The 24,085-nt window shown below is 56.9% G+C and overlaps 3 protein-coding genes across 3 annotated transcripts; all 3 read right to left on the bottom strand.

Moving 5' to 3' along the window:
- Positions 1–2,421: 2,421 nt before the first annotated feature.
- HOXB7 (homeobox B7) lies at positions 2,422–5,805 on the bottom strand. Its single transcript, XM_007085726.3, has 2 exons — positions 5,306–5,805; positions 2,422–3,259 (listed from the first exon to the last, which is right to left on the bottom strand). Exons 1-2 carry the CDS (start codon positions 5,703–5,705, stop codon positions 3,006–3,008), a joined length of 654 nt encoding a protein of 217 aa, XP_007085788.2. The 5' UTR covers positions 5,706–5,805; the 3' UTR covers positions 2,422–3,005.
- Positions 5,806–7,989: 2,184 nt separating this feature from the next.
- HOXB8 (homeobox B8) lies at positions 7,990–9,611 on the bottom strand. Its single transcript, XM_042966399.1, has 2 exons — positions 9,188–9,611; positions 7,990–8,297 (listed from the first exon to the last, which is right to left on the bottom strand). The coding sequence occupies exons 1-2, from the start codon at positions 9,609–9,611 to the stop codon at positions 7,990–7,992; spliced, it is 732 nt and encodes a 243-aa protein (XP_042822333.1).
- An 8,325-nt stretch (positions 9,612–17,936) lies between these two features.
- Positions 17,937–21,454, bottom strand: HOXB9 (homeobox B9). The gene is made up of 2 exons (XM_042966492.1): positions 20,938–21,454; positions 17,937–18,178 (listed from the first exon to the last, which is right to left on the bottom strand). The coding sequence occupies exons 1-2, from the start codon at positions 21,452–21,454 to the stop codon at positions 17,943–17,945; spliced, it is 753 nt and encodes a 250-aa protein (XP_042822426.1). The 3' UTR covers positions 17,937–17,942.
- Between the last annotated feature and the right edge of the window lie 2,631 nt (positions 21,455–24,085).

The following is a 24,085-nucleotide window of genomic DNA, read 5'->3' as shown; positions in this document are numbered from 1 at the left end:
CTCTCTCTCTCTCTCTGTCTTCTTTCCTCTCCCTCTCTCTTCCTCTCTCTCTTTTTCTTTATCGAGTGATACTGAAGTATAAAAATATCAAGAGGCTGGAGCCCTGAAGGACGACAGTGCTCCGACCTAGGTGTGGTGTCCAAAAGAATGCTGCATTATAACCACCAGGGAAATGATAAAAAGTTCATGTTCACGATCGCCCGGCCACATGACCGGCGCCGGCCAATCGCTGGATTCAACCACTCATAAACTTCTATCACAAAGTTGTAAATTTTCATAAAACAACAAGGAATTTATTGCATTTCTTCATGGCTGCTCCACCAGCAACCCTTTTCTCAGTCGCCATCTTCTTTTCTTCTCCTTCTCGCTATTTGGGGAAACCCCAATATGAGAAGGGGTGAGATTTGGGGTGCAGGGAATCAGGCAGAGGAGCCACAAGGGTCCATCTGGGAAGGGGATTCTTTCCAGAACCTCCCTATTCTCACAGGAGCTCTGCCCCCTCTTCTAGTAAGAATTCACCCCAAATCCTCCACACAGGGGCCATTCTAAGATAGTTTTGGGGTGAGTCGGGAGCAGCGGCAGGGATCCAGAATTGCCACTTGCATCAGGGCAAAATGAAAGCTTCAGTGCCCCCTCTCCGCTTCTGAATGCCCCCCTCATTCCCAGCCCTCTAGATGGGAAGACCCCCACCTGTGAGGCTTGTGGCATTGCGGGTGTGGGGGCCCTAGACCCCCCAGGGCCTAGTTTTTGCCCCGGGGAAGAAAGGTAGTCCTGATAGAGGCCAAGGCAGACAGTCTAGCAGCCAGATTCTCGCCTCTGCACCCCAGAAATTAGAAGAGGCTGAAGCCGGATCCCTGCCTCTCGCGCCCAAATGCCCGCACGCCCAGGTTCCCAATGACAGCTCTGTGTGCTCTCAGGGGGTTCTGCGGTCATTAATGGGGGAAACTGCAGGTTCAGGGGACTTTTACTTACAAATTCAAATTAAACAGGTCCTCCTAAAATGCACTTCCTTTCCAAACTGCTCCCCCCCCCCCTCTGTCCCCATACCTGTTCTTTACATTTAAAGGATCCAAGGCTTATAATCGAATAAATTCTAAACCTCAGCTCCACAGGTCTAGATGCCTAGGCGCCGTCTTCCAGGTTTACGTTCCTCAATCAAGGGGTGTTTTGGAGGAAAACAAACAAACAAACACCACCAACAACCAACAAAATCCACCCCGTGTTTCCCAGGTCCCCTGAAATACTCCTGTATTTTGAATTGAGCTACCAGCGCCCAGATGCAGGAAACGAAATAACATCCCCCCACACATGTTTTTTTCTCTTTTTTCTCTTTCTCTCTACTCCGGAGAAGATTCCAGGTTGCCGGCCGCGCGGACCGCGGGTAGCAAGGCGCGGAGGAAGCCGGCGGAGCTGCGGTGGGAGGCGCGACCGGCTCCGAGCCGCCCGGCTGCGGCCACACTAGCCGGGTAAACTTGCCCCGCTCAGGTTCTCGTTCTCAGGGCTCATTCTCCACCATTTTAAAGTATTGTTCGGATCGCTGTGTTAATTCAGAATGAGAGAAATTAAAATGCATGAAAGCAAAAGAGGTGGAAATAAAAGAACCGAACAGGTCTTGCGGAAAATGTGTGCCTAGTGAGCGGGAAGCCCGGAGCGCCCCGGCTTTGGAGGCCGCCTTGGGCCGGCCGTGCGTCTCTGGTCGCCGGCCCGGCTTCTGCTCAACGCCGCCCAGGAAGCGGGAGGGGATCTGGGGGGGTCACCTTCCCTTTCCTTCCACTCTTCCTTCCTATGGGGCCTAACACTTTGGATTTCAGCTCTGCGTTTGGGCCCCAGCCTGGTCTGAAGGCCTGGACGAGGAAGAGTTCGCGTAACTGTGGGCGTTTTGTTTTGCGAACGTGCGCGACTGGGCGTGCGGGCTCGTGGATGTGCTTCCTTGGGGGGCGAATGTGAATCCGTGTTTATAAGCCAGCGTGTGAATGTACGTTGGCATGCATAAATGTTTCTGTGAGTGAGTGTGAATGTGTGTTTACTCGTGAGTGTGTGTGAACGTGAATGCGTGCGTTCCCCGGGTCGAGTTAGGATGTGTGGATGCCTGTATGTTTATTTATGAACGTACGAGTGGGGGTGTTTATTGGCGACTGTGTGTGGCGATGTATATATTTCTGTATGTGTGATGTCAGCCTGTGAATGTGTGTCATCCGTGCATTTGTGTATGTCAGAGTGTGTAAAGGGGACGTGTGTGTGATATCAGGGTTCGCTGGCTAGTAGCCCCCAGAGCAAGGAGGAGGAAAGAGAGCCGACCCCAAGCACAGAAAGAAACGACTAGCAGCAGAAGTTGAAGCCAAGAGGCTCTGGGATGCATAACCCTGACCCTCTCTGTCCCCCACCCCTGGTTCTAGGGAAACACAGAAAATAAGGCATCTGTTCATTTTTAAATTGTGTTTTATTTCTCCATCCTTCAGGTACACACACAACGTAAAGAGGATCACGGGGGCTCATGGGAACAAGGAGCATCGGGCAGGCCAGGTGCACAGAGGGGACACTTGAGCTAGTCGGTGGGTCCATGGGGCTCCCTAAGGCCCCTTCAGTGCCGCTACTGGGAAGTCAGGGGGGCTCAGGAGGACGGAAACCACACACTGTAAGTCCAGACCCACAGACCACAAAGACAGCGTCAAAGAAAGGGGTTTACAAAACAGCAAGATTTTACAAAGACCTTACAATAGCGACATAGAAAAGGGGCGGCAAATCCCAGAAAGCTACAGAACAGGTAGATGATGTCCTCATATCGTACAAAACAAACCCGACGGACGTTTCTATAGGTAGTATTTTTTTTTCAGTGTTAAGAAACCAAAATTTCACCTTCTCTCCTTAAAAACTTTTCAACTGCCTTCCACTATTTAAATAGTTTTCCCCTCCCGATTTAATTTGAGTTTCCTGGATCAGTTCTCAGAGCTGGGCTTCACCTCTCTCCCTGTCTCAGCTCTCTTCCTCTGCCCTTTCTCCGGCTCTCACTCTTCCTCGTCCTCCTCCACCTCGGCCTTGTCCTGGCCTGTGGCCCCAGGACCCGCCGTCTTGTTCTCCTTTTTCCATTTCATGCGCCGGTTCTGGAACCAGATCTTGATCTGTCTTTCGGTGAGGCAGAGCGCGTGCGCGATCTCGATGCGCCTCCGGCGGGTCAGGTAGCGATTGTAGTGAAACTCCTTCTCCAGTTCCAGGGTCTGGTAGCGGGTGTAGGTCTGGCGCCCTCGCTTTCGGTCAGTCCCTGCACATAATATTTAAAGGAGAATAGTCAGTGCATGTAGGAGAAGCCACGAGAAGTGGTTGGGAGAGCCCATTTCTCCACTAAGCCAGATTCTTATTTTCCATACCCCCAGTGTGTGCAGGCTTTTCTACAGGCCTCCTGAGGCAAACATCCCCACTTTCCACCCAGAAAGTCCTCCAGCCTCAGGCTTCTGGATGAAAGATTTAGCCTGCTGACTCTTGTGGGATGAAGGAAGGTTAATCCTCCCATCACCCCTGGGACCAAGGGCCCCAAGCTTTCCTTTTTGGATAGTGACTCTGATGTCTTTAGGGCAATGGGGCAATGGAAACCATAGAAGTGACCCTGGAGTGGGGCTCTAGGCCTGACCTGAGTGCTTTTCCCAAAAAGAAAAGGAAACAAAGGAGCCTTATAGACCTAGTCTCCCCCCCCCCTCTCTCTCTCATACACACACACACACACACACACACACACACACAGCCTGTTGTGGTATGAGGCGGAGGTGAGAATTTGCAGATTTCCTTGGAGCTCAGAGTTGGCCTGAGAGCAGTTGCCCTCTGATGACCATTTTCCAGTGAGTGGCTGAGGTTCAGACGGCCAAGCTGTCCTGCCTGCCCACCTGCCCAGACGACCCAGTTCTCCAAATCAGTATTTGGGCCTCCAGGAAGGAAGGCACAGGGCAGACAGCAGCCTGGTTTGGGGCGGAACGTGGAGTATCAGGGTGGTGGGGGCTGAAGGCCAGAGGAGAGCTTTCCAGGTTAGGCCAAAACCCTGAGGAGCCTTGGGGGAGGCTGCACTGGGGGCGGTGCCGATGCCAGCCCTCCTGGGAAGTAGACGTGGGAGGAGGGACTAGGGGCCCTAATTTCAAGTCAGATAAAAGCCAACGTGAAATGTTTACGAGCAGAAAAATTTGGGCTTTGATAAATCAACTGGAAAGGCAGTTGAATTATGGAGCAGGTAATGGGGACAGTGACCGCCAATACTGATGGTGTAGGAGCTGGGCTGCTTCTGGCTGGATTAGGAGCCTCTGACCACAAGTCTTGGGCCTTCTGAACCTTGGGGTTGGGCCCTGAGACCAGGAAAGCATTAAGAAAGATGTCTGGTTCGGGCTAGTCAGGAGACTCTACTCTCTTGGGGCTCCTGCAGTAGCCTCTTCAGTGGCCTGCACTCTCTAACTTCTGATTTGGCTCCATAGAGACCCTCTCCTAAGAGGACATTCACCCTTCTGGAATGATACCTGCAAACTTGCTGGCCACTTCTCCAGAGGCACTTAGGAACCCTAGGAGGGGGCACCTGAGGAAGCCAGCTGTACTCCTATGAGGCTGCTCACCCTTTCTCTAGCTCTGCTTCCCCCTTCCCAAGTTCACTGGGGGGTCAGGAGCCTCGTCTCTCTTGATCTCAGCCCCCCTGTCTCCACCTGCCTCTCTGGCTCTGTGTCCCTGGCTGGATCTTCATCTCTTCTCATACCCCCTCCTCCCGCCAAGCCTCTAGAGCCCACCTCTAATTGTCCAGAAGGGAATAATGGGGGAGCGGGGTTGGCTGGGAAGGAAGGGGGAGGGGAGAATTGCTGAGCGCTGCGGCCCCCTCCCCAGACCTCCAAGCTGGGGCTGGGGGACACACCCAGAGCTGAGATCCCCGGCGGGGGAAGGGAGAAGGGAGGGGGGAGACCCTAATGGCTATTCTCTGCAAACCCCAGCCTTCCTCCACAAGACAAACGGCCTCGTCTCCAGCCCGTGCCGGCGCGGCTGATAAATATTTAAAGCTAAAAGGCCGGGAGGAAAGGTGGGGGGCGGGCGGGGGCTCGGAGCGCCACGGCGTCGGCGGAGAGAGATCCGCCAAGGGAGCAGAACGAGCCTGAGAGCACCGATCAAAAAATGGGGGTGGGGGCGGCGCGCCGGGCTGCGGCCGAGGGGCTGCCGCGTCCCCCACGGCCGACCTCCTACCGGAGCATTCTGGACGCGGAAAGGGGCACTCGGCCAGGAAGGGGGCGCCTTCCGGGGAATGTGCCCAGGCCACTGCGGCTCGGGATGGCTCGGTGCGCGGCGTTACCTGAGCTTCGCATCCAGGGGTAGATCCGGAAGTTACTCTCGGCCGCCAAGTCCGAGTCCCTCTGCTCCTTGGCGCCCGCCGCCTTGGCGGAGTCGCCGGGACACACCCCGGAGAGGTTCTGCTCAAAGGGCGCGCAGTGCATGTTGAAGGAACTCGGCTCGAGCCCGTAGCCGGCCGCGTAGACGCCGGCTGCACTCTGGCCCGCCATGCCCCCCCCGCCGGGGTACAAGCCCTGCATCGAGGCGGCGAAGGAAGCGCCCGAACCCGCTCCATAGCCCGGGCGCTGGGGGTTGGAAGCAAACGCGCAAGAAGTTTGTTCAGGGAAGGCTCCGGTAGCGAAAACCGAACTTGCGGCTGGATATTTAGAAAATAAAGCATTCGCATAATACAATGAACTCATAATTTGGCCGGATGATTTGTAGGCAGGGACGTTTTAGTGTCGGTTTTACGAGATTCCTTGATATATTACAGAATTAGAGTCCAGATTTACACCAAAAAGGACCCCCTTTTTCCTCTCCGGACCACGTGACCCGCCCACGTGACGTGCCCTCCGCCAATGGCCCGGCGGCCTCCCCACGGCTCCCGGTAATGTGGAAAAAATTGTGTGGCGTTGGATTTATAAAATATGATCAATAATGAATGGGAAAGCCAAGCTCTGTGGATTGGGGCTGGGGGCTCAAGGGCCGCTGCCGACCCCCTTGGGCTGGAGGCAGCTTGCAGGCGAGATTTGGGGAGGAAGGGATTGAGTAGAAGGGAAAATAAATAACCTCAGAGCGATCCGTGTTGTCACCCCCCCCATACACCCACCTCCCCAGCCGGTTACCCAGCGAGAAACAAATGCAGGGACTGCCCGCAACTGGGTGGGTGGGTGGGTGGGTGGGGGCAGGGCAGGTCTTTATTAATCTGGGCCAATTCAGCCTGGCTGGGCCTTTGGGGAAACTTGGTCCTGTTCTCCCGAGGTGAGGAGCGGAGGTGAGCCTGGCTTCCTGGCTCTCTCTGGGTGCCCCCGGACATACGGGCAGGGATGGAGTGAGGCTTCGTGGGTGCTCCTACAGGCTCGGAATCCAGCCCACAGGCGTTGGATACTGCGGTTTCTGTTGGCTTAAAAAAAAAAAAAAAAAGGTTTGAAAATAAAAAAGGAAGGGGGTGGGGTGGGTGGGAAGAGAAAGGAAGGGAGGAGGGCGGCCTGGGTATGCTGCTCTCCTGGTTCCGGGAGGCGGATGCCTCAGTCGAGCGTGGCTGCCGGAGAAGCAGAGGCAGCGAAGGAAGGAAGGCGGCGAGCCACGACCTCGGAGCTGGGCGAAGGTGGTCAACTCTTGGAGAGGGAGAGGTGGGGAAGAGCATCTCCCCTCTCCTCCTCCTCCCCCCCCCCAAACCCAGTGTGTGTGGGGGGGAATAAATATATAAGCTTGTTCAACGGCCCTGCGCTCCACTTTTACCAGCCACCCCCCCCCCTCCATGCACACACAGGAGACAGGAGAGGGCCCACAGAAACAAAAGGGGAGGTGGCGAGGGATAGAGCCACCAACCGGGCGCATCTCTCCAGCTTGGCCTGGGCGCCTGGGTCTCGGGCAGACAGCCTCAGAACACGAAGGGAGGGGGTTTCTCTGGGCTCCCCTCCCCCGTTCCTCTCTCCTCCAATCAGGCGCAGCCGCCTCCCTCACCCCCTGCGCCCCTGGGCCAAGGGACTCGTACCACCTGCCTCCAGCCCCCGCCCCCTCCTCTGGGCTGCCCGGCCTGGAGGGCGCAGGAGCCCGGTGACCGGCTCCCCCCCAGCTCTGCAAGACGCCGGGGGCAAATGAGGAGCGCGGGCCGGGCCAGTCTCGGGTTCTCGCTTGTAAACTTTATTGTAACTCTTCCGCCCTTTTCAGGCGCAGACAACAGAACAAAGTATAGAGGAACAACAAAATATATAATTAGCCCTCCCACCCCCCAATAAAGCAATTCACGGATACAGGATACATTCTCTTCACAGTAAACCTAAGAACACTTTTAACAATTGCCCACAGCGCGCATGCTAACTAAAGTAACCTCTTTTGAGAAACACTTAAGACGAAATTGCCAAACCAAAGGGGGCGGGGGTGTTGGGAGGAAAAGAGAGAAGCAAGAGAGAAAGCCAGCGAGCTAGGGAGGGCAGCGGGGAGAGAGGGGTTGGGAGGGGGAAATGAGGACGAGAGAGAGAGAGAGAGAGAGAGAGAGAGAGAGAGAGAGAAGAGAGAAGGGGAGGGAGACAGAAAGAATTACGGCGTGAATAGGCAGTTTCATGTTGTTGGGAGAACTTAGCAGAAATCGGTACCTCGGTCATTACAAAGAAGCACGTTCAAAGGAAAAAAGACCATTGCACAAGGAGGCTTTTTACACGGGGCGGGGGCGTGGGGGGCTCAGCCAGGCCGCAGCCGCTCACCCTCGCAGGGCGAGGGAGTCCTTGCCTAAAATCCTTTTCTTTTCCCTCCCCCGGCCCCCAAGAGAAGGGAAGGAGATCCACGGTAGCTCACACACAGAAGCTATTACGAGATACTACCACTAGCGGGGACTGGCGCGGCGGGGGACGCTGCGGCGGGAGGCCAGGCTCCCGGCCCCGCTCGCGGGGCCAGAGCTCTCTCGGGCGGGGGCGGGCGACGGCGGCGTGGTCGGGGGACCCGCGGACGGAGGGCAGCCGCGGCCCTGGCAGTCCCAGCTGGAGCCTACTTCTTGTCGCCCTTCTGCGCGTCGCCCTCGTCCGCCGCCTCCGGGGCCCGCTCCAGCTTCTGTTTCTCCAGCTCCTCCTGCTCGCATTTGCTGCTGGGGAACTTGTCTTTGTTGTTCTCTTTTTTCCACTTCATCCTCCGGTTCTGGAACCAGATTTTGACCTGTCTCTCTGTCAGTCCCAGCGCATGCGATACCTCGATCCGCCGCTTGCGAGTCAGATAGGGATTAAATAGGAACTCCTTCTCCAGCTCCAGGGTCTGGTAGCGGCTGTAGGTCTGTCGGCCTCGCCTGCGTCCGGCGGCTGCTGGGAATGGGGGAAAGGGCGAGACAGGGGGGAGGGGAGGATGGGGGAGGGGGCAGAGATGGAGAAGGTTGGAAGATTCGTGAACCAGCCTAGGAGACCAGTATAATAAGGGCAAGGGACCTTCTACCCCGCGCAGGGGCGGGGGCGCTGGGAGGCCGCGGTCAGAGGAGCGAGGGGGGGGGGGGGAGGGGGGTCAGACACCACTGAATCTAAGGGAGCCAGAAAGGGGGAGCCCCCTCCCCTGGTAACGAGCACCAGAGTTGGGTAGGGGTGGTTCAAATCTATTAAAAGTGCCATAAACTTTAGAAGGAAGGATGTGAAGGGGGGGTGGGGAGGAGGATATAAGAATTTAAAAAGCCAGGATGGGGACGAATGGACCCACCTTGAAAAGCCCCCAGAGCCTCTGCCCCAGAAGAAAAGTTTCTTCAGGGTAATTAAACTATAAAGCAATTGAGAAGTGCAAAAGTTGAGCGCCCCCACTCCCACCACCCTCTCTCCACTACCCCCATAAAACACTAAAAGGGGAAAAAAAGGATGAGAAGAAGAAAAGTAAGGCAGGGTGAGGGGTTTATGGATTCAGGAAATGTCGCTTAGCGACCCCCTTTCAAGGGAAACAAAAAAGAAAGGAAGGAAGCAAGGGAGGGAGGAAGGAAGGAAGGGAGGGAGGGAGAGAGGGAGGGAGGAAAGGAGGGAGGAAGGAAAGGAGGAAGGAAAGAAGGAAGGAAAGAAGGAAGGGAGGAAGGGATGAGGAAAGAAACGGGAGGCGATCGGAACGCAGCAGGCACGTCTTCCAGGAGCTTCAGGAAATGCTCCCGGCCTTCCCGGCCCCCTGCCCGGCGTCGGGCCCTCCGGTCTCCCTTCCGCCCCGGCCGTCCCCGCCGCGAGCTCACCTTGCGGGCGCATCCAGGGGAAGAGCTGTGTGGGCGACGGGCTCTGCTCTGAACCCTCGGCCTCCTCGCCCAGGCCGCTGGCGGCGGCGAGCTTGCAGTCGGCGTACTGCACCAGGTCTGGATCCTGCGCACCGAACAGGCTCTGTCGCTGCAGCGGGTCGTAGCCGTAGAAGTTGCCCGGGTCCCCGTGGCACGCCACGGCGCACGGGTTCTGCTGGTAGGGAGCGGTGGACAGCGACGACGGCCCGTGGTAGAACTCCTGGATTTGCGACGGGTGCTGGAAGCTGCCCCCGCTGCTGGGACCGTACACCACGGTGGGTCGGCCGCCCAGGTCCTGGGCGAAGCCGCAGTCATAATAATTGGGGCGCAGGGACTCCCCGGTTTTGTATTTGGAGAACAGTGAGTTGACGAAATAAGAGCTCATTTTATTGAATTTTGAGGCGGCGGCGGCGGCGGCGGCTGTAGTTGGGGGCTGTTGGGGAGGGGGTGGGGAGGGGGAAAGGGAGGGAGAGAGAGAGAAAAAAAACGCGGATTCGCCGGCTCCTAGTCACCCTCGCCAGGAAAGGAGAGGGAAAGGGAGGAGGGGGAAAAAAGAAAAGAAAGAAAAGGCGAAGAAGATCTCGAAGCCGCCACACTTTTTGTGATTTCCAGGAATAGAAAAGGACAGCGAAGCCTCCAAAAGTCTAAGCTTGCATGGCAGCCGCGGCTCGCTCGCCCTCCCCCCACCCCCACCCCCCAAACAAAAATATACCGCCACTTAAAGAGGTCCTCGCTTTACATTTCGAAGAAGGGATGCCAGTTCATAAACAGTTTTCGGTGATTTACTTCCCTGCAAATGAGTTGTTTCATATTTTGCACTGTCTTTTCATGATCATTTGCATCCATTAGAGACCCCGCATCCTATTGGCTTCTCCGTACTCCTCCCGGACAGAACGCAGAGCGAGGGTGCGAGCGAGAGAGAGCGAGCGCGAGAGAGAGCTAGAGCGAGAGAGCGCCAGGGAGTGAGGAGGGCGCGGAAAAAAAAAAAAAAAAAAAAGGAGGGGGAAAAAAAAAAAACACCCAGGGAGAGCGAGGGGGAGAGGGGGAGAGAGGGGGAGAGGGAGAGGGGGTGAGAGAGAGAATGAATACGGATTAAATCTGTTTAACTACCTACATTAATGAGATATCTCTCGCCTCACAACAAATCAAATACCTTCGCAGACCACCCCCAAAGACTGATGTGGGGGAGTCACGGAAAAAAACACGCACACACACATACACAGCGCGCCAGGCGGAGGCACGCTGTTAATTTCGCGATTTTAACGAGGCAGTTGGAGTCTTTTTAAATGTCAGGGTCGCTTCGGAAAAATGTAAAAGAACACGGTTTAATTGCGCCGAGTTTTAAAAGGTCCTATAAATGTAATTGGTATTTTAATACAAGTTATCAAATCATACAGCTTCCTCTCCTAAACATATTTTCAAACAAACGAGGTAGTCATATTTAAGGCTTTAATGATCAATTTCCTTATTATTGATAAAGGTTTAACTATCGTGTGGAGGGAATTGGCTGGGTAACCGGCCCCCAAAAAACGGCTGTAAACTCTTTAACAAACTATAAAACGCAATAAAGCCGGAGTCTGTTGTTGTTTATGCCGCAGCGCATAAAAGCTGTTAGCATTTTACGAGTTCTTTCCTCTACAGCTATAAAACTGCAGCTTCGATCGCCCCACCGCCCGACTGCAGCGCGGTGGGGGTGACGAAGCCGAAATGAGAACGATTATGGGTTTTTTTTTCGGCGCAAACGGTGACTTTTCCGAGATTTTCGCCTCCTTCAGCTGTGGCCAGCACCTGCCCCCATCCCCTTTCTGGAGCCCCCCCCTCCACACCACCTCCTCTCTGCCCCATCCAGGCCACTCACCAACTTTCCCTCATTAAACAAACAAGCAAGGATTTTCTTTAGAGCAGGGGTCCCGGAAGACATGAGAAGGGACCAGGAGGGGGGAAAGAAACTTTCTGGTTAATGGGCACTGGTGAAGCAGAAAGCAAAGTTCGCCCTGCAAAGGCCAGTTCTGCAGTTCTGCACAACCCTCTTGACCTGGAGAGCAGTGCTGGGATGGGGAGGGGGGCAATGACTCGAGTCAGTGCCCTGGGGGACCATCTTTGTGTGATGGGAGAGGGGCCTGGTGTTACTAGCATGATGACACCAGGTTGGGCTGTCCCACTCCTGCACCCAGGCCTTGGGACCTTAACTAACGAAGCTCAGTTGGCTCCTAGCCTTCCCAGGCACCTTCTGCAGCACCCTAGGGTGAGCGGGCATCACCACGCCCATCAGCACATCAAAGGGAGGGAAGGGCCTCGGCGGCCACTGCTGGGCGCCCACCAAGGCCCACGTGCTTGGTCTTGATGTCCCGTTCCTGTGCTGTCCTCTCCTCTGCTCTAGGTAGGGGCTTTAAGACTGTACGTGTGGGGCAGGAGCACCTTGCGGCTTTCAGCATCCTTTGAGCCATGGTCACTGCCTAAACCGACCTTGGGATAGAGGGGATTTGGATGCAGCAAGGCCACAGAGCTCCCCATTTTCTCTCCTTTCCCCTGGGGGAGCCTGTAGTAGTTAAACCCAACTCTCTCCACAGACCTGAGGACCTGGGGCTCCAGAGGCACAGCATACAGGGCCGAGCTGAGTGGGTGCCACTCTCTCCTGCCTTAGCCTTTCCCAGCCTACTGGCCTGCTGGGGATGGTGGCCTGGTTTTAGAAGGCCCCAGTCCCAGGGTCCCAACCAACGGCCTCCTGAATCAGCTCACTGGCCAAGGAAAGGAAAGGAAGAAGGGAGGGAGAGACAGACAGAAAGAAAAATTCTAACAACAAAGGTTAGAGGCTTTACAAACACAGTCGAGCCATTGTTTATTCACCAGAGTGCTTTGCTTTGGGAAGGGTGCTTTTGGGGGATCCCATTTACCCTAACCTTTGCAAAAATGAAACCATCAGCTTTTGCCAAGGGGAAACTACCAGTAGGGCCCCTTGGTCCTTTAAAAGTGAATCAGGAGAATGGGAGAGGGGCTGAAAGGGAGAGAGAGAAAGGAGAAAAGGAGGGGAGAGAACCAGGGTCTTGGATTTTCAGTGCAAGGCTGAGGGGGCGGTGAGGCAGCAGAAGGCAGAGTTAAGTTGTTGCCGAAGAGAACATTTTTATCAAGTGCGGGGGATTTTATGGTCATGATTTGAGGACTCACCGGTGAGGTAGAAATTCAATGACTTGTTCTAAATCATCCCTACACGGTGCCAGAAATTCCTGATGGAAGGAAAATGTTTCTATTATAAGAAAAAACAAGAAAGAGCGAGGAGATAATTTATAAACACCCAACGGAGCGCAGATTTATTAGAGAAACTCAAGTTGAGAAACTCCGCTGGTCTCTCTGCACCCGGTCTTGGGGGAAGAGAAGAGAGACCGCGGCCAGGCTAATTTTAAGGAGGGGGGGGGTGTCTATTTCTCAGGCAGGTTTGTCCGGATTGGGGGACACGCATCAGGCTGAACCAGGAGGAAATGGGAGATTTGGAATCAGAAGGGTTATGGACAGACAGCTCGTGGGTCTCAGAAGGAAAATTACCCCCAGTCCAAGCCTCCAGCTGCTAAATTTCGGAAGGACCCTTGTCCCCGAGGTTTGCCAGGAGCAGGGCCGCACGGATCCGGAGCTCTCACCTGGAAGCCACGGACCGACCGCGGAGAACCGAGCTCCTGCTTCACGCCGCCGTGCCCGCCCCCACATCCAGCCGGAAAACGCACACTTTTTGGGCTGCCCAACTTGGGGCGCGCAGAGCAGCCGAGAAAATATACGAGACCTCCCGCGCCTCGCCGTTCTGGGGAGCCCCTGCCCCGCGCCTGGATCCCCCGGCGCGCGCCCAGCCCCGGACGCGCACAAAGGCTCTGAAGCCTCCGTCCGTCCGTGCTGAGCCGCCCCGCCGGCTTTGGGCACCGACGAATCCCCACCAACGCCAAGGATCCATTTCTCCCCCATATGGCAACCCCCAAACCCTGGGCTGGCTCACCCGGTTCCCTCTCCTGCTGATCCCGTCTGGGGGCAGCTTCCTCTTCATCCGACCCTCTTCTACCCGCTCGCCCCTTTCACCTGACCTGCTCACCCGCATCCGGCTAGACATTCCTCTAGCTCCCCTCCTGGAAAATCTCATTTTTCCCAACCAGTTCTCCCCTTTTATTTTGCCCATTTCCCTATTATTATTATTATTATTATTATCGTTACTATTGCTACTGCCCGTTTTCAGGCATTGGTTCCCCTACCGACCACAGAAACTGGGTGAGAAGCGCTGAGACCTCCTTCTGGGGGAAATTCAGAAAATTGACCATTTGAGGGGAAGGGCGGGGGAGGGGGGGGAGAAACACACTATATCTGAAATCTATAAAATGGGGGAAACGGCCATAATGAACCCTATATTTTTATTACGCGCAAATTATTCATGACTTTTGGTAGCGCTCAGTTCATAGATTGAGGGCCGACCAAGGTGCGCGGTGCCGCCGCCAGAGTCCGCAGCCGCCGCCGCACCGGGGATTTTCGCGTGGAGCAAGGGTGCCATCTAGCGGCCGTCCTGAGAAAAGGCGCCGCCGCCACCGGCTCGGCCAGTTTCTCCCGAGATGCAGCAGCCTGCAGCCGCCGAGGCGACCTGCGGGAGAAACTTTCATTATTAGCAGAAAAGGGGGAGGGAAACGAGAGCAGGCGAGAGACAAGGCATCGGAAATCAGGAAACGGCTCATGAAATTGTGCAGATAAGCTAAAAAAAAAAAAAAAAAAACAAGGAGAGGGGGTAGGGAGGAAAAAAAATGAAACCATAAGCTTTTTTCTTCTCATACTTACCCCCGACCCCCTCCCTCCACCTCAAGCCCCTAATTTCTAGCGGAGACCGCCAATCGGTGCGTCGTTTATGGCCCGTAAAAGGGGGAGCCGAGTACTTTTCAAACCCAACACGATTGTTTCAAATTCTGAGGAAGAAACAATTGGGCTTTTTGTGGGGGGGAGAGGAGGCCCGGGAGGGTGGGATGGGGCTGTAAAAGGATCAAGAGGCTGCCCGCGCCCAGACGTCTGGCCCCGCGGGACTTTGTGTGTGTGTGTGTGTGTGTGTGCGCGCGCGCGCGCGCGCGTGTGCGCAGGGGGCTTCTCATTTATGACGCCCGATCCTGGAGGGGGTATAGGGAACAAAGACAAGAGTCTGAATTGTGACAACAAAGTGTTCTTCCCTCCCCTGTCCCTCTTCTCCCCCTCTTTGCCCCCCTCCCCCGGGCCTCCCCCCTAAACCCCAAGCCTCCGGGAGGGTGAGGGTGGGGGCTCCGGAGCCAGGCCCACCCATTCGGCCGCCAGCCCCCGGAGCCCAGGCCCAGCTGCGGCTCCCTGCGCTCCGGAAAGTTTCCCCTCACTGTTTGCTTTGCTGCTGTTTAGTTTCTTAACCTTCAGAAATTTATACGCTATAAACTTTTATAGCGGTCATATTCTTTTATTGCTGCGCACACGGCATTGAATTCCTCTCCCGGCCGCTCTCTGTCTCGCACTCTCGCGGTCTCCCGCTCCGAATCTCTCGCTCTCTTTTATGACAACAGATTTCCCCATCTCCGGCTTCCCGGCCTCCGCATCTTCGCCTTTGTTTGTCTTTAAAGAAGCCACCCCCGGGCTCGGGACCCTGACGCCGGCGGCGGCTTCCCCGGGAGGCCTCGCCCCCCAACCCCGCAGCTCCGCGTCCCGCTCCTGCCGCGCCTTCGCCTTCCCTCCCGGCGGATGCTCGCCCGCTCGCGGCGCCGGGGAGCCCAGGATGCGGAGGGAGCCTAGTCTACACAAGCTCTAAAGCCAGATTCATTTCATAACCCGAATGGAACCCTCCTTGGAGGATGCGGGTCCGGGGCCCTGCCAGACCCGGGAGCTTCGCTTTTCCCCTGCCTTTTGCTCTCTGTCCGACTAGTTCGTGCTTTCGTTCGCTGGAGAGGGGTTGGCCTGGCCTCTTCACTTCCAGGCGCCTCTCCCTCGGGCCACGCTTTGTCCCCACCGCCACCCCCAACCCGCAGGGTCTCCGCGGGCTGCCGCGCCGCTGGGGTGGGCCCGGCGGGAGCCTCTGGGGGCGAGCGGCCGCTTCCCCACCGCCCGGCGGGCAGAAGCCGAATCCCAACGCCTGGCTGGAGAGAGGCAGGGCTGCGCGGGACAGCGGCCTTCAGAAGAGGTCCTGGCGGGGACCCCGCAGTCTGTTAGGAACGGAGAGGTGCCTCTGGAGACCGAATTTAGTTCTGGGGTCCGACTGGGGAGGGAGGTTTGGTTTTCTCCTGAGACATTTCTGTTGCATCCGGCCACCTCTACCAAACTCCACCCGCGTGATACCAAGGCTGCAGCCCTGTGGCTCGAATTGGAGCCTCACACTCCTGGTGGGGGCCAGAACCCTAAGGGGCTCACTCCTTCTGAGCGCAAGAGAGGACAGTCTGGCCTTCCTAAGGCCTCCGTCTACACCCAGTCGCCCCACTGCAGGGAATGGCTGCAGGAAGCTGGTGCCTTCCTCACTCGCATGGTATTTTGAAGTGGCCAAAGCAAGGCGATGCTCTCAGCCAGCTGAGAGAGGAACTATTTCCAGGAGTGGCGGGGCTCTGTAGTTGGTGGGGAGGCCTCCTGTGCAACTTGGGGGGGGAGGAGATCTCATTGCTCCCTGCAGACCCAGACCCCTCTCCAAATCACTAACCGTTTCCTTCTGTCCCCCTCTGGTCTCCCGGCTCTCCTGTGGGAAGGCTCTTGCTCCCTTTAAGCAGAGGTCTTGGGACCTGGGGTCCAGACCAGTTCTCAGCCCCACCAGGAAGCCCTGCCCTGCAAGGTCTAAAGGAGGCACCTCTTGGGCTAAGGAGTCTGTTTTCCAAGCTACCCTCTTGGAACAAGGACCTCTACCTCTGGCCAGGTGAGGAGAGCCAACACAGAATAAGACACAAGAAGAGATTTATTTTCTAGAGTGATATATATTTTTTGTTCTTTTTCTTGTTTTTTTTTTTTCTTCCAAAACAAACAATCAGAGCTCTAGGCCCCTCACCCTCCCACTCCCACCCACGCCCCCCTCCCATATAAGCGACAACTGAAAACAGGCGAGACAATCACCCCCAAAGAAATCACGAAACACAGCACAATTTCACGACAGCCACCGACAAAGCAAAGAAGTTCTACTGGAGTGTCCCCTTGCAGGGTCGGGAGAAGCAGGAACAAGAACAGTTCATGGAATTGAAGGGGGACTGGACAGTTCCGGGGAGCAGGAGGGGGGGAGGGGAAGCAGGGAAGCACAGAGTTAGCTTCCGGCCTGCCGCTTAGGTGCGATTTCGCCTCTTTCCTTTGCACGCGGGACCGCGTTCCCCAGAAGCGCGCGCCCGGCAGGCAGCCGCGCAGGCCACCGTCCAGGCCCGAGTCGCGGGAGGCAAAGCCCGGCGCTGGGGCAGGTCTCGTTCTGCACTGGGGCGGGCAGCCGCGAGCCTCGAGGCTCCTCTGCATGGGTCGAGACGTGGGCAGGATGGGGAGGCATGCGCCAGGCTCCGCGCGCCCGCCGGAGCCTCTGCTCCCCCCTGTCCACAAGTTATCCCCGGAAGGGCGCTCTCGGGGAATCGATTCACAATAAATTCTCCATAGGACTCTCCTGACCTGGCTTTCCTGCCTGTAGTAGGGTTGAGCTAGCAGGGGATGGAGGGTGGAGGGGCTTTTCTACAAGGGGCGGCTTGATTCGCTGGTGCAAGGTGGATTTGGCCGAACAGAGTTGATTTCAGAGCTGGGGAGGATGTGCAAGAAGGCAGGGCCTGTGCAGAGCAAGAGAAGCTAGTCTGTGTCAAGCGGGGCACAGATGAACAGACAGACGACATTGTCAAGGCTTACGACCCACGATTTGACCTCCTTTTGTTGGAAGGAGAGGAAAACAACATGCGGAATTAAACATTTCCTGCAACAAAACGTGTGCGTGTGAAACACCTTCATAAATCCTAAGATGCCTCCATAAGACCACTGCTGTCTTTCCTCGCCCCTTCTAGCTTTGCAGCTTGGGGGCTGAGTTTACCCCATTTGCCCTTGGGTCCAAATGGGGTATAGTTGGGGATTCCATAGAGACGGTGACGTGATGCCGAGCCCTTTGGGCTACAACGCCTCATTCAGGAGTGCGTCTCTAGACATCTTCTGGATGTGGATTTGTGTCAGGGGTAGAATCTGGGCTTGCTGGTGGTCTGAGGGCTGTTCTGCCAGATTTGGGGTGCGATGGTCTGCATTTGGGGTGTCACTTCATTTGAGTGTTGGCTGTGAGCTTTCCCCATTATCACTGTGGGCTCCAGGCTTTAAGTGTGTGGGCTTCTGTTGGGCTGTATGCAGCTGGAGTGTCCCTGGGTGACTCAGGATAGGGACAGGGCGCGGGGGGGGGGGCGGGGGTGCTGCGTAGAGACAGGTAGGCTGGAAGTGAGGGGCTGGGGCTTCCCAGAAAAATTAAGGGGATTGCTAGGGGCTCGACTAGGGGCTCTCTTTCCTTGCGGCCCATCACTTTGTTAGAAACCAACTACATGTCTACCTTCTAAATCAACAAAACTTCCTTCTGAGGCTCAGGGAGAAGAGAAGGACAGGTAAGGGCAAAGGAAAGATGCTTGAGATGCAGAGAAGGACTTTGAAGAGAAAGACCCCCTTCCCCATTCACTTGAATACATCCCAGACAGCGCTGGCCCTGCAGCCATCACTTATAAATAAGCGTGAGATGGGGAAGGGGCAGGGAGGGCCGGGCGGGGGCGGGGGATCTTCACTCTTTGCCCTGTTCCTTATTCATTTTCTTCATTTTCATCCGCCGGTTCTGAAACCAGATTTTGACTTGTCTCTCACTCAGATTGAGGAGTCTGGCCACTTCGTGCCTACGGTCCCTGGTGAGGTACATATTGAACAGAAACTCCTTCTCTAGCTCCAGCGTCTGGTATTTGGTGTAGGGACAGCGCTTTTTCCGGGAAGAGCGAGCGTGCAGCCAGTTGGCGGAGGGGTTGGCTGAAAGAGAAGCAGCGATAGAATCAAAGAAAGGAAGGGGGGCTGAAAGGCCCCCCGTGCTCTCCTTCCCAGAGGATGTCCCCCTGGTCTCCACTCCCCCATCTTGCGTTGCGGAGGGGGGCGCTGGGCCTTCCAGTTCCCAGAAGGGGTCCCAGAGATGGGCCAGGAGTTGCTGGCGACATCGCCCGCCAGGTGACAGTTACTGGGACAGAGTGGGGCCAAACAGGCTTGTCAGCGCTTCCAAAGCTCTGCCTGTCTCAGGTTCTCGCTCAGTCTCTTTCTCCACTTGGGTCGCCACTGGTTGGGACTCAGGTCAAAGCCCAGCATGGCTAAAGCCCCTCCCCCCTCCCCACCGGCACCACCACCACCGGACTAACCAGAGGTAGCTGACCTGGAGGGTCCTGGCCCTGGGTCCGGGAGGTAAGAGGAGGGTTGGGCCCAGGGGGAGCCGGCTTCTGTTCAGCCATGCCAGAGAGACCTCCTGGCCCCTCCAAGTCCAGTCAGGGACACCCTGCCTTCATCACAAGTTTGCATCTCTTGGCCACATGGCAGCAGGCCTGTGTGTCTGTAGATACCTTGTCGCCCCCCCCCCCGCCCCCGCCACACACACACCCCGCAAACATGGGTCTGCACTTAGAGACGCAAACATCTAGCATACTCCAATTCACATGCAACCCAATTGCAACCATTTATCAACTCCAGCCTGTGGACAAGGGAGCGCCAGGGGCTCGCAGATAACTTATGGTTGCAATAGTCTCTCCTTTTCCGCTCCTGCTCAGCTCGCAGTTTGGTTAAAGCAAGTTCAGGGAGATTGGGAAGCGAGACTGCTCCGGTCCCAGGGTGGGGGGCCGTGGATGATGTGGGGGTGACAGAAGGCCCTTCACAGCACACCTAACTCCAACTGGCTCCGTGTAGTGAGGATGAGCAGAGAAAGGGGTAATTGAATGGAAGAAGGGGAGGCGGGGGGTGGGGGGAGAGAGGAAACAAAAATATACACGGGCTTGTCTTCCTTTCACTGTCTCTCTCCCTACCCTGGAACTCAGAAAAGTTGCCAAACAAAGCAGAGCCAATTAAAAATAACAGTCACCCTTTGCTAGATTCTCCTCCCTAAACGAAAAGCACTGAATATATTTTAAAAAAAATAATAATCTGGCTCATCCTACACTAAGTACCGTGTCTTACCAATTTGCAGTGCTAGGTCTTTAATGTGATTGCCTGGGATGGGACCTACAGCCACATTAAATATGAAAGAGGAAAAAAAAAACCTGTTAATAATTGATCCCAGCCCAACCGCCGCCTTGCAGTAATGGGCTTTCCAGGCAGAGTTTGGGGGGCTTGGTGTGGGGGGTCTGTTTGGGTGTGAGTCGGGAGGTTTGGGGAAGAGCCCGTGTTACCCAAATGCTAGTTCTTGTCATTAACCCTGGCAGGCTGGAGGTGGTAGGACCTGGCAGGGACCTCAGGGGAGTGGGGGCAGCTCTCTACCCTCCAGCAGACAAGGGCGCCCCAAAGGGCCCGCGGGCCACCACGTTGACAGGAAATCTGGCAGGGCAAGCAGAGACCAAAAAAATCTGACCCTCGCTCCCCCAAAAGAGTGAGGGGTGAGGACTTGTTCCGGTCAGCCTGGGGCTTATTGTTCGGAGCTAAGAACCCCCAACCAATTTGCTTCTTCTCGACCTTAAAAAACGAAAACGATGAGACTCCCCCTACCCCACATCCAGCCAGCAGCACCTCCTGGAAATTAGCCAGACCTGGGCTCCTGGCGGGGGTGCTTCTGGAGCAGTGGGAAAGATGAGGAGTAACTACCATCGGAGGGTAAAGTTTTCCGCCTTGCCGCAAGCCTCTCTTCCCCCCACCCTTCCTCTCCCCAGGGTCCCTTCGGGATCTCTCCTTCTCCACTCTGGCGGTCGGCCCCCGAAGTTCAGAAGCGATCCCCCGACTCCCCGAGAGGCGGACGGCTCCGGCTGGGGCTATAGGGAGCCCCGCGGAGCGCAGCGGGGGCTGCAGAAAAGGAAGCTGCAAGCCGGGCGAGGATGCCAAGGAGGGGAGGGGGCGGCCGGAGGGAAGGCTCCCGGGGAGGGGCCGGCGCATCCGGGGAGGGGGCTCAGTCACCGGGTCCAGGGCTTCCCCGCCCCTCCCGGCGCCGGCTGCGGACCCTGAGCGGCTACTGCGCGAGACCTGCTAGGAACAATCCTCCGCCAAGCTGTTGCATCGCAAATAAAATCCTAATGAGCCCCCTCCCACTTCCCCTTGGCCGGCTTTTACGGTCTGCGCGTGGCGCGGGGAGCTCTGCCAGCCGCGCGGCCCCGGGCAGCCCCGTGCGCTCCCGCCCTCGCCGGCGCGGGCTCTCGGCCTCGCCGGCTGCCGCCCGGGCCCCGGCCCCGCCGGCCCCTCTCCCGGCCGCGGCGGCCGCCGACAGCCTCCTCCCGGGCTTTGAGCCCGAGCCCCGGGGGAGTGGGGGAAGGGAGGCCGAGAGGGCGGCGAGGTGGTGCCTGCGCCCCAGTCCCCTCCAGGACGTGGCAGCGGTGGGGGCGGCGCTCCGCCAGCGGCCTCAGTCTCCCCTCCGGGGGGCACCCGGCTAGCTTTGCCTGCTTCCTTCCTTCCTTCCTTCCTTCCTCCCTCTTCCCTCCTCCCCCGCTCGCTCTCTCCGGCCACCGCCGCGGTCTCCCCTCCACATTGTCCGCAGTTTATTGCCTCTCCCCTCCCCTCCCCCCACCTCGCCTGGCCTTCGGCCTGGTATTTCCTCACTTTTTATAACTTACTTTGATCCGGCCTCTCTTTGTCCTCGCTTCCTTCGCAAATTTTATTGTCCCCGTAGCCGGGTCTTTGATTAGACAGGACGGCCTCCCTGCCCGCCGAAGTTTCCAAACTGTACTCGGGCGTGCCCTGTTTGAGCAGCTCCCCAGGCGCGCCCAGCAGCGGCTCCGCCTTCACCGCCGCCTGGCCCTGCCCCGGAGCAGCTTCGCCGCGCGGCGCCGGCTCCAGCCAGGTGCGGAGGTACCTGCTCTCGGCCGGCGGGACGCCCTGGGGCTGCAGGTAGGGGTGGTAGACGGACGGCAGGCTTCCGGACGCGTGCGGGCTCAGCGGCGCCCAGGAGGCGCCGAACACCGGCGCTTTGGGCTGGAAGCTGCACGAGGGGAACTCCAGGTGCTCCGCGTGGCCCGGCTGCCGGGGGCTCGCGTACTGGCCGGAAGGAAACTTGGCTGGAGGAGCGTCCTCACTCTCGTGACTTATGATCGAGTCGACATAATAGCTGCTAAGCGTCCCAGAAATGGACATTCTCAGACATTATCCGGGCGCTCGCAGGGGGAAGGGAAGCGCTCGCGCGGCGGCGCCCAAGCAGGGAGAGGTGGCACCCAGACCGGTGTGAGGGCTTTCGGACGCGACCCCCCCAGCCCCCCACCCTCCCACCCCCACCCCCTGCTCAACTTCTCAGCCAACAAAGTACAGTGGAGCAGCCCGGCTCAGCGCTCCTTGCAAAATGATTGGTCAAAGTTTTTCCGACTGCCTGATAAAGCGTCAGCTCCAACATAAATCAATCGGGCGAGGGGGCTGCGCTCTCGCTGTCATCCGTCCGCACCGCATTCCATATCGAGGATGGATTGTTTTATGCTGATGCAATGTGCTATCACGTCAGGGCTCCGGCGGCCACGTAACCTCAGCCCGAGCTGCCGGCCGCCCGCCCTCCCCCCCCCCCCCTCCTTTTGCAGGAAGGGGGGTTGTTCTCGACATGGGGCGGCGGGGGCGGAGGAGAGGCGGAGGGAAAGCAGCGGGCTGCCTCGGGAGGGATTCAGGCTGTGGAGCCCTCTCCCCAGGCGGGTCCGGGAGGAAGAGAGGGAGAGCTGGGCAGAGGGAGGGAGAGAACCCCAGCCCGGGGAGCAGACCGAGAGGCCCACAGCATAATTAAAGAGGGGGTGGGGACAGGACCCCCCAACGCCACTCCACCCCGCAGGCCTCGTTTCCTCTCCTCTGTCCCCTTGACACAAGATGTTTATTAAACAACAGTGCGGCAGCAATCCACTGGAGATGAAGTAAAGGGGATGGGAGAGAAGTTGGGGGGTTTTATAGGGCATTATCTGCTTTGGAGGGCTCTCTGTGACTGTGTTGGGAGGTTTACAGGCCTGGGAGCTTCTCCTGACCCCTCGGTAGCTGACAGAGGAGAGCGGGGTGAGTGTCCAATGACCTGGTCCTAAAATTTAGGACCTAAATCCTAAAATCAGAACCTACATGAGGTTAGAGGTATTCACCAGGCCCCGAAAAGTTGAGCCTCAGAAAGAGTTTAATACAACTAGCCAAAGGTCCTTTAAATGCCTAGGGCCTCTCTCTGGCCCCGATCAGAGGGAGGTAGGGGGTGGGGGGTGGGGTGGGGGCATAGCCATTACTCTTTTCCTCCCCCTGATAACTGCCGGGGGCCCTTAAAATTGCCCCGTTGCGGGAGCCGAATGTGAGAAAGGGTTAAGGGAAATTCCCTAAGGTGTCAGCAGAGCAGAGGTGTGGGAAGGGGTCCCGCAGTTCTCTCCCCTTACAGCCAGTGAAGAAGGGGCCCAGTTTTCGACTCTTCCGGATGGCTCTTCTCACCCGGCATCGCCTTCCTGATAGATTTCCAAATACCGGTATTGGGCACCAGTGTAGACCGAGGGCCTGCAGGTCAGTCTCCCGGCCACCCGCCGCCTCCCCTCCTGTGAACTCTCTGGCTGGAGCTTTCAGATAGTCGGTTTTATTGGTCTCTGCTACGCGGCCCTGCGCTGATTCTCCCCTGGGGCCACCGGCTGGCTTCCTGGCTCATCTCCCGGCCGCAGCTCCTCCAGCTTCTGCCCTGGGTACAGTGGCTTCTTGTGGTGTAGAGGCACAGGGAGACGCAACCCCTGGACAGACCGGGCTCTCCTGCGGTTGGGGCTGGGAGCAGGCTGGGGTGGGTTTTCTCAGCATTGCCGGGCCCTGGGCCCTTAAACGATCGGCTGTCCCCAGCCCTGTCCTTTTACCGAAAGCGGGGCCATTCTGATTTGAGGTTTTATCTTTTTGGCCATGTACCCCTCTGCCTGCAGAAAGCTGCAGATCACCTCCGCACACACACAGACACGCTCCCGCCCGCTTTTCTTTCCAAATGAAGCCATCTCGTGTCATTACGTGTGAAATACGAGGGCGAAGCGCCATATTTCTTCACATTATGGCGATTTCAAAATGATTTTTTAAAGATCAATGCCAGCGCCCAGCCGGCCCCCTCCTTCCCCACCCCAGCTCTCCGAGGGCGACAGCCCAGCAGATCCGGAACCAAACAGCGTGAAGATCTGCTTTTTCCATGGGACCCAAGTGGGGAAACAAAAATCCGATGCAAATTCTTCTAAGTAGCGGTTGGACGCTTGGGAAAGTCAAGGGAGCTCCCCGGACTCAACAGCGAGAAAGCTGGGCACAGAGCGAATGAATCACAGTTAAGGCAAAGCACCTGTTCTCGATTTGCCAGACGTATGGAGTCTGCTGTTGGCTTTACCTGTAATAAATATATTCTTCAAAAAAAAAAAAAGCGCCTCTCCTGCCATAAATAATGGTGTTATGAAGCATGGAGGGCCGAGTATATGACTTTCTGTAGTATATAAATTAGGGCCCAAAAGGCCATGTGGAGTGTGGGCAGGGCCTTTTTTATTTATAGAAAAGTCACAGTGCTGGGCTGCTCTGAGGACCCAGGCCCGTGCAAGCGCTGGGCTCTGACTGCAGCCCTCTGGTTCCCATTCCTGGCCCAGACTTTGTTGCTGCCTTTCTTTGCAATAAGAGAGAAGTCAAGAGGGACGCTTCCTTTAGGGAAGAAGTTAGAGGCAGCACATTTGAACTCCTGACTTGTGCCCTACAAGGGTGGGGAGGCCCAGGAGACAGGGTTTAGGTTTCTGACTTGCCCGTCTCCCCTTGTGGCTCCTA

The sequence above is a fragment of the Panthera tigris genome, chromosome E1 (genome assembly GCF_018350195.1).
Source record: "Panthera tigris isolate Pti1 chromosome E1, P.tigris_Pti1_mat1.1, whole genome shotgun sequence".
In the NCBI taxonomy this organism is placed as follows: domain Eukaryota; kingdom Metazoa; phylum Chordata; class Mammalia; order Carnivora; family Felidae; genus Panthera; species Panthera tigris.
Note: the sequence above shows the minus strand (reverse complement) of the source record. Positions and strands in the feature narration are given on the sequence as shown.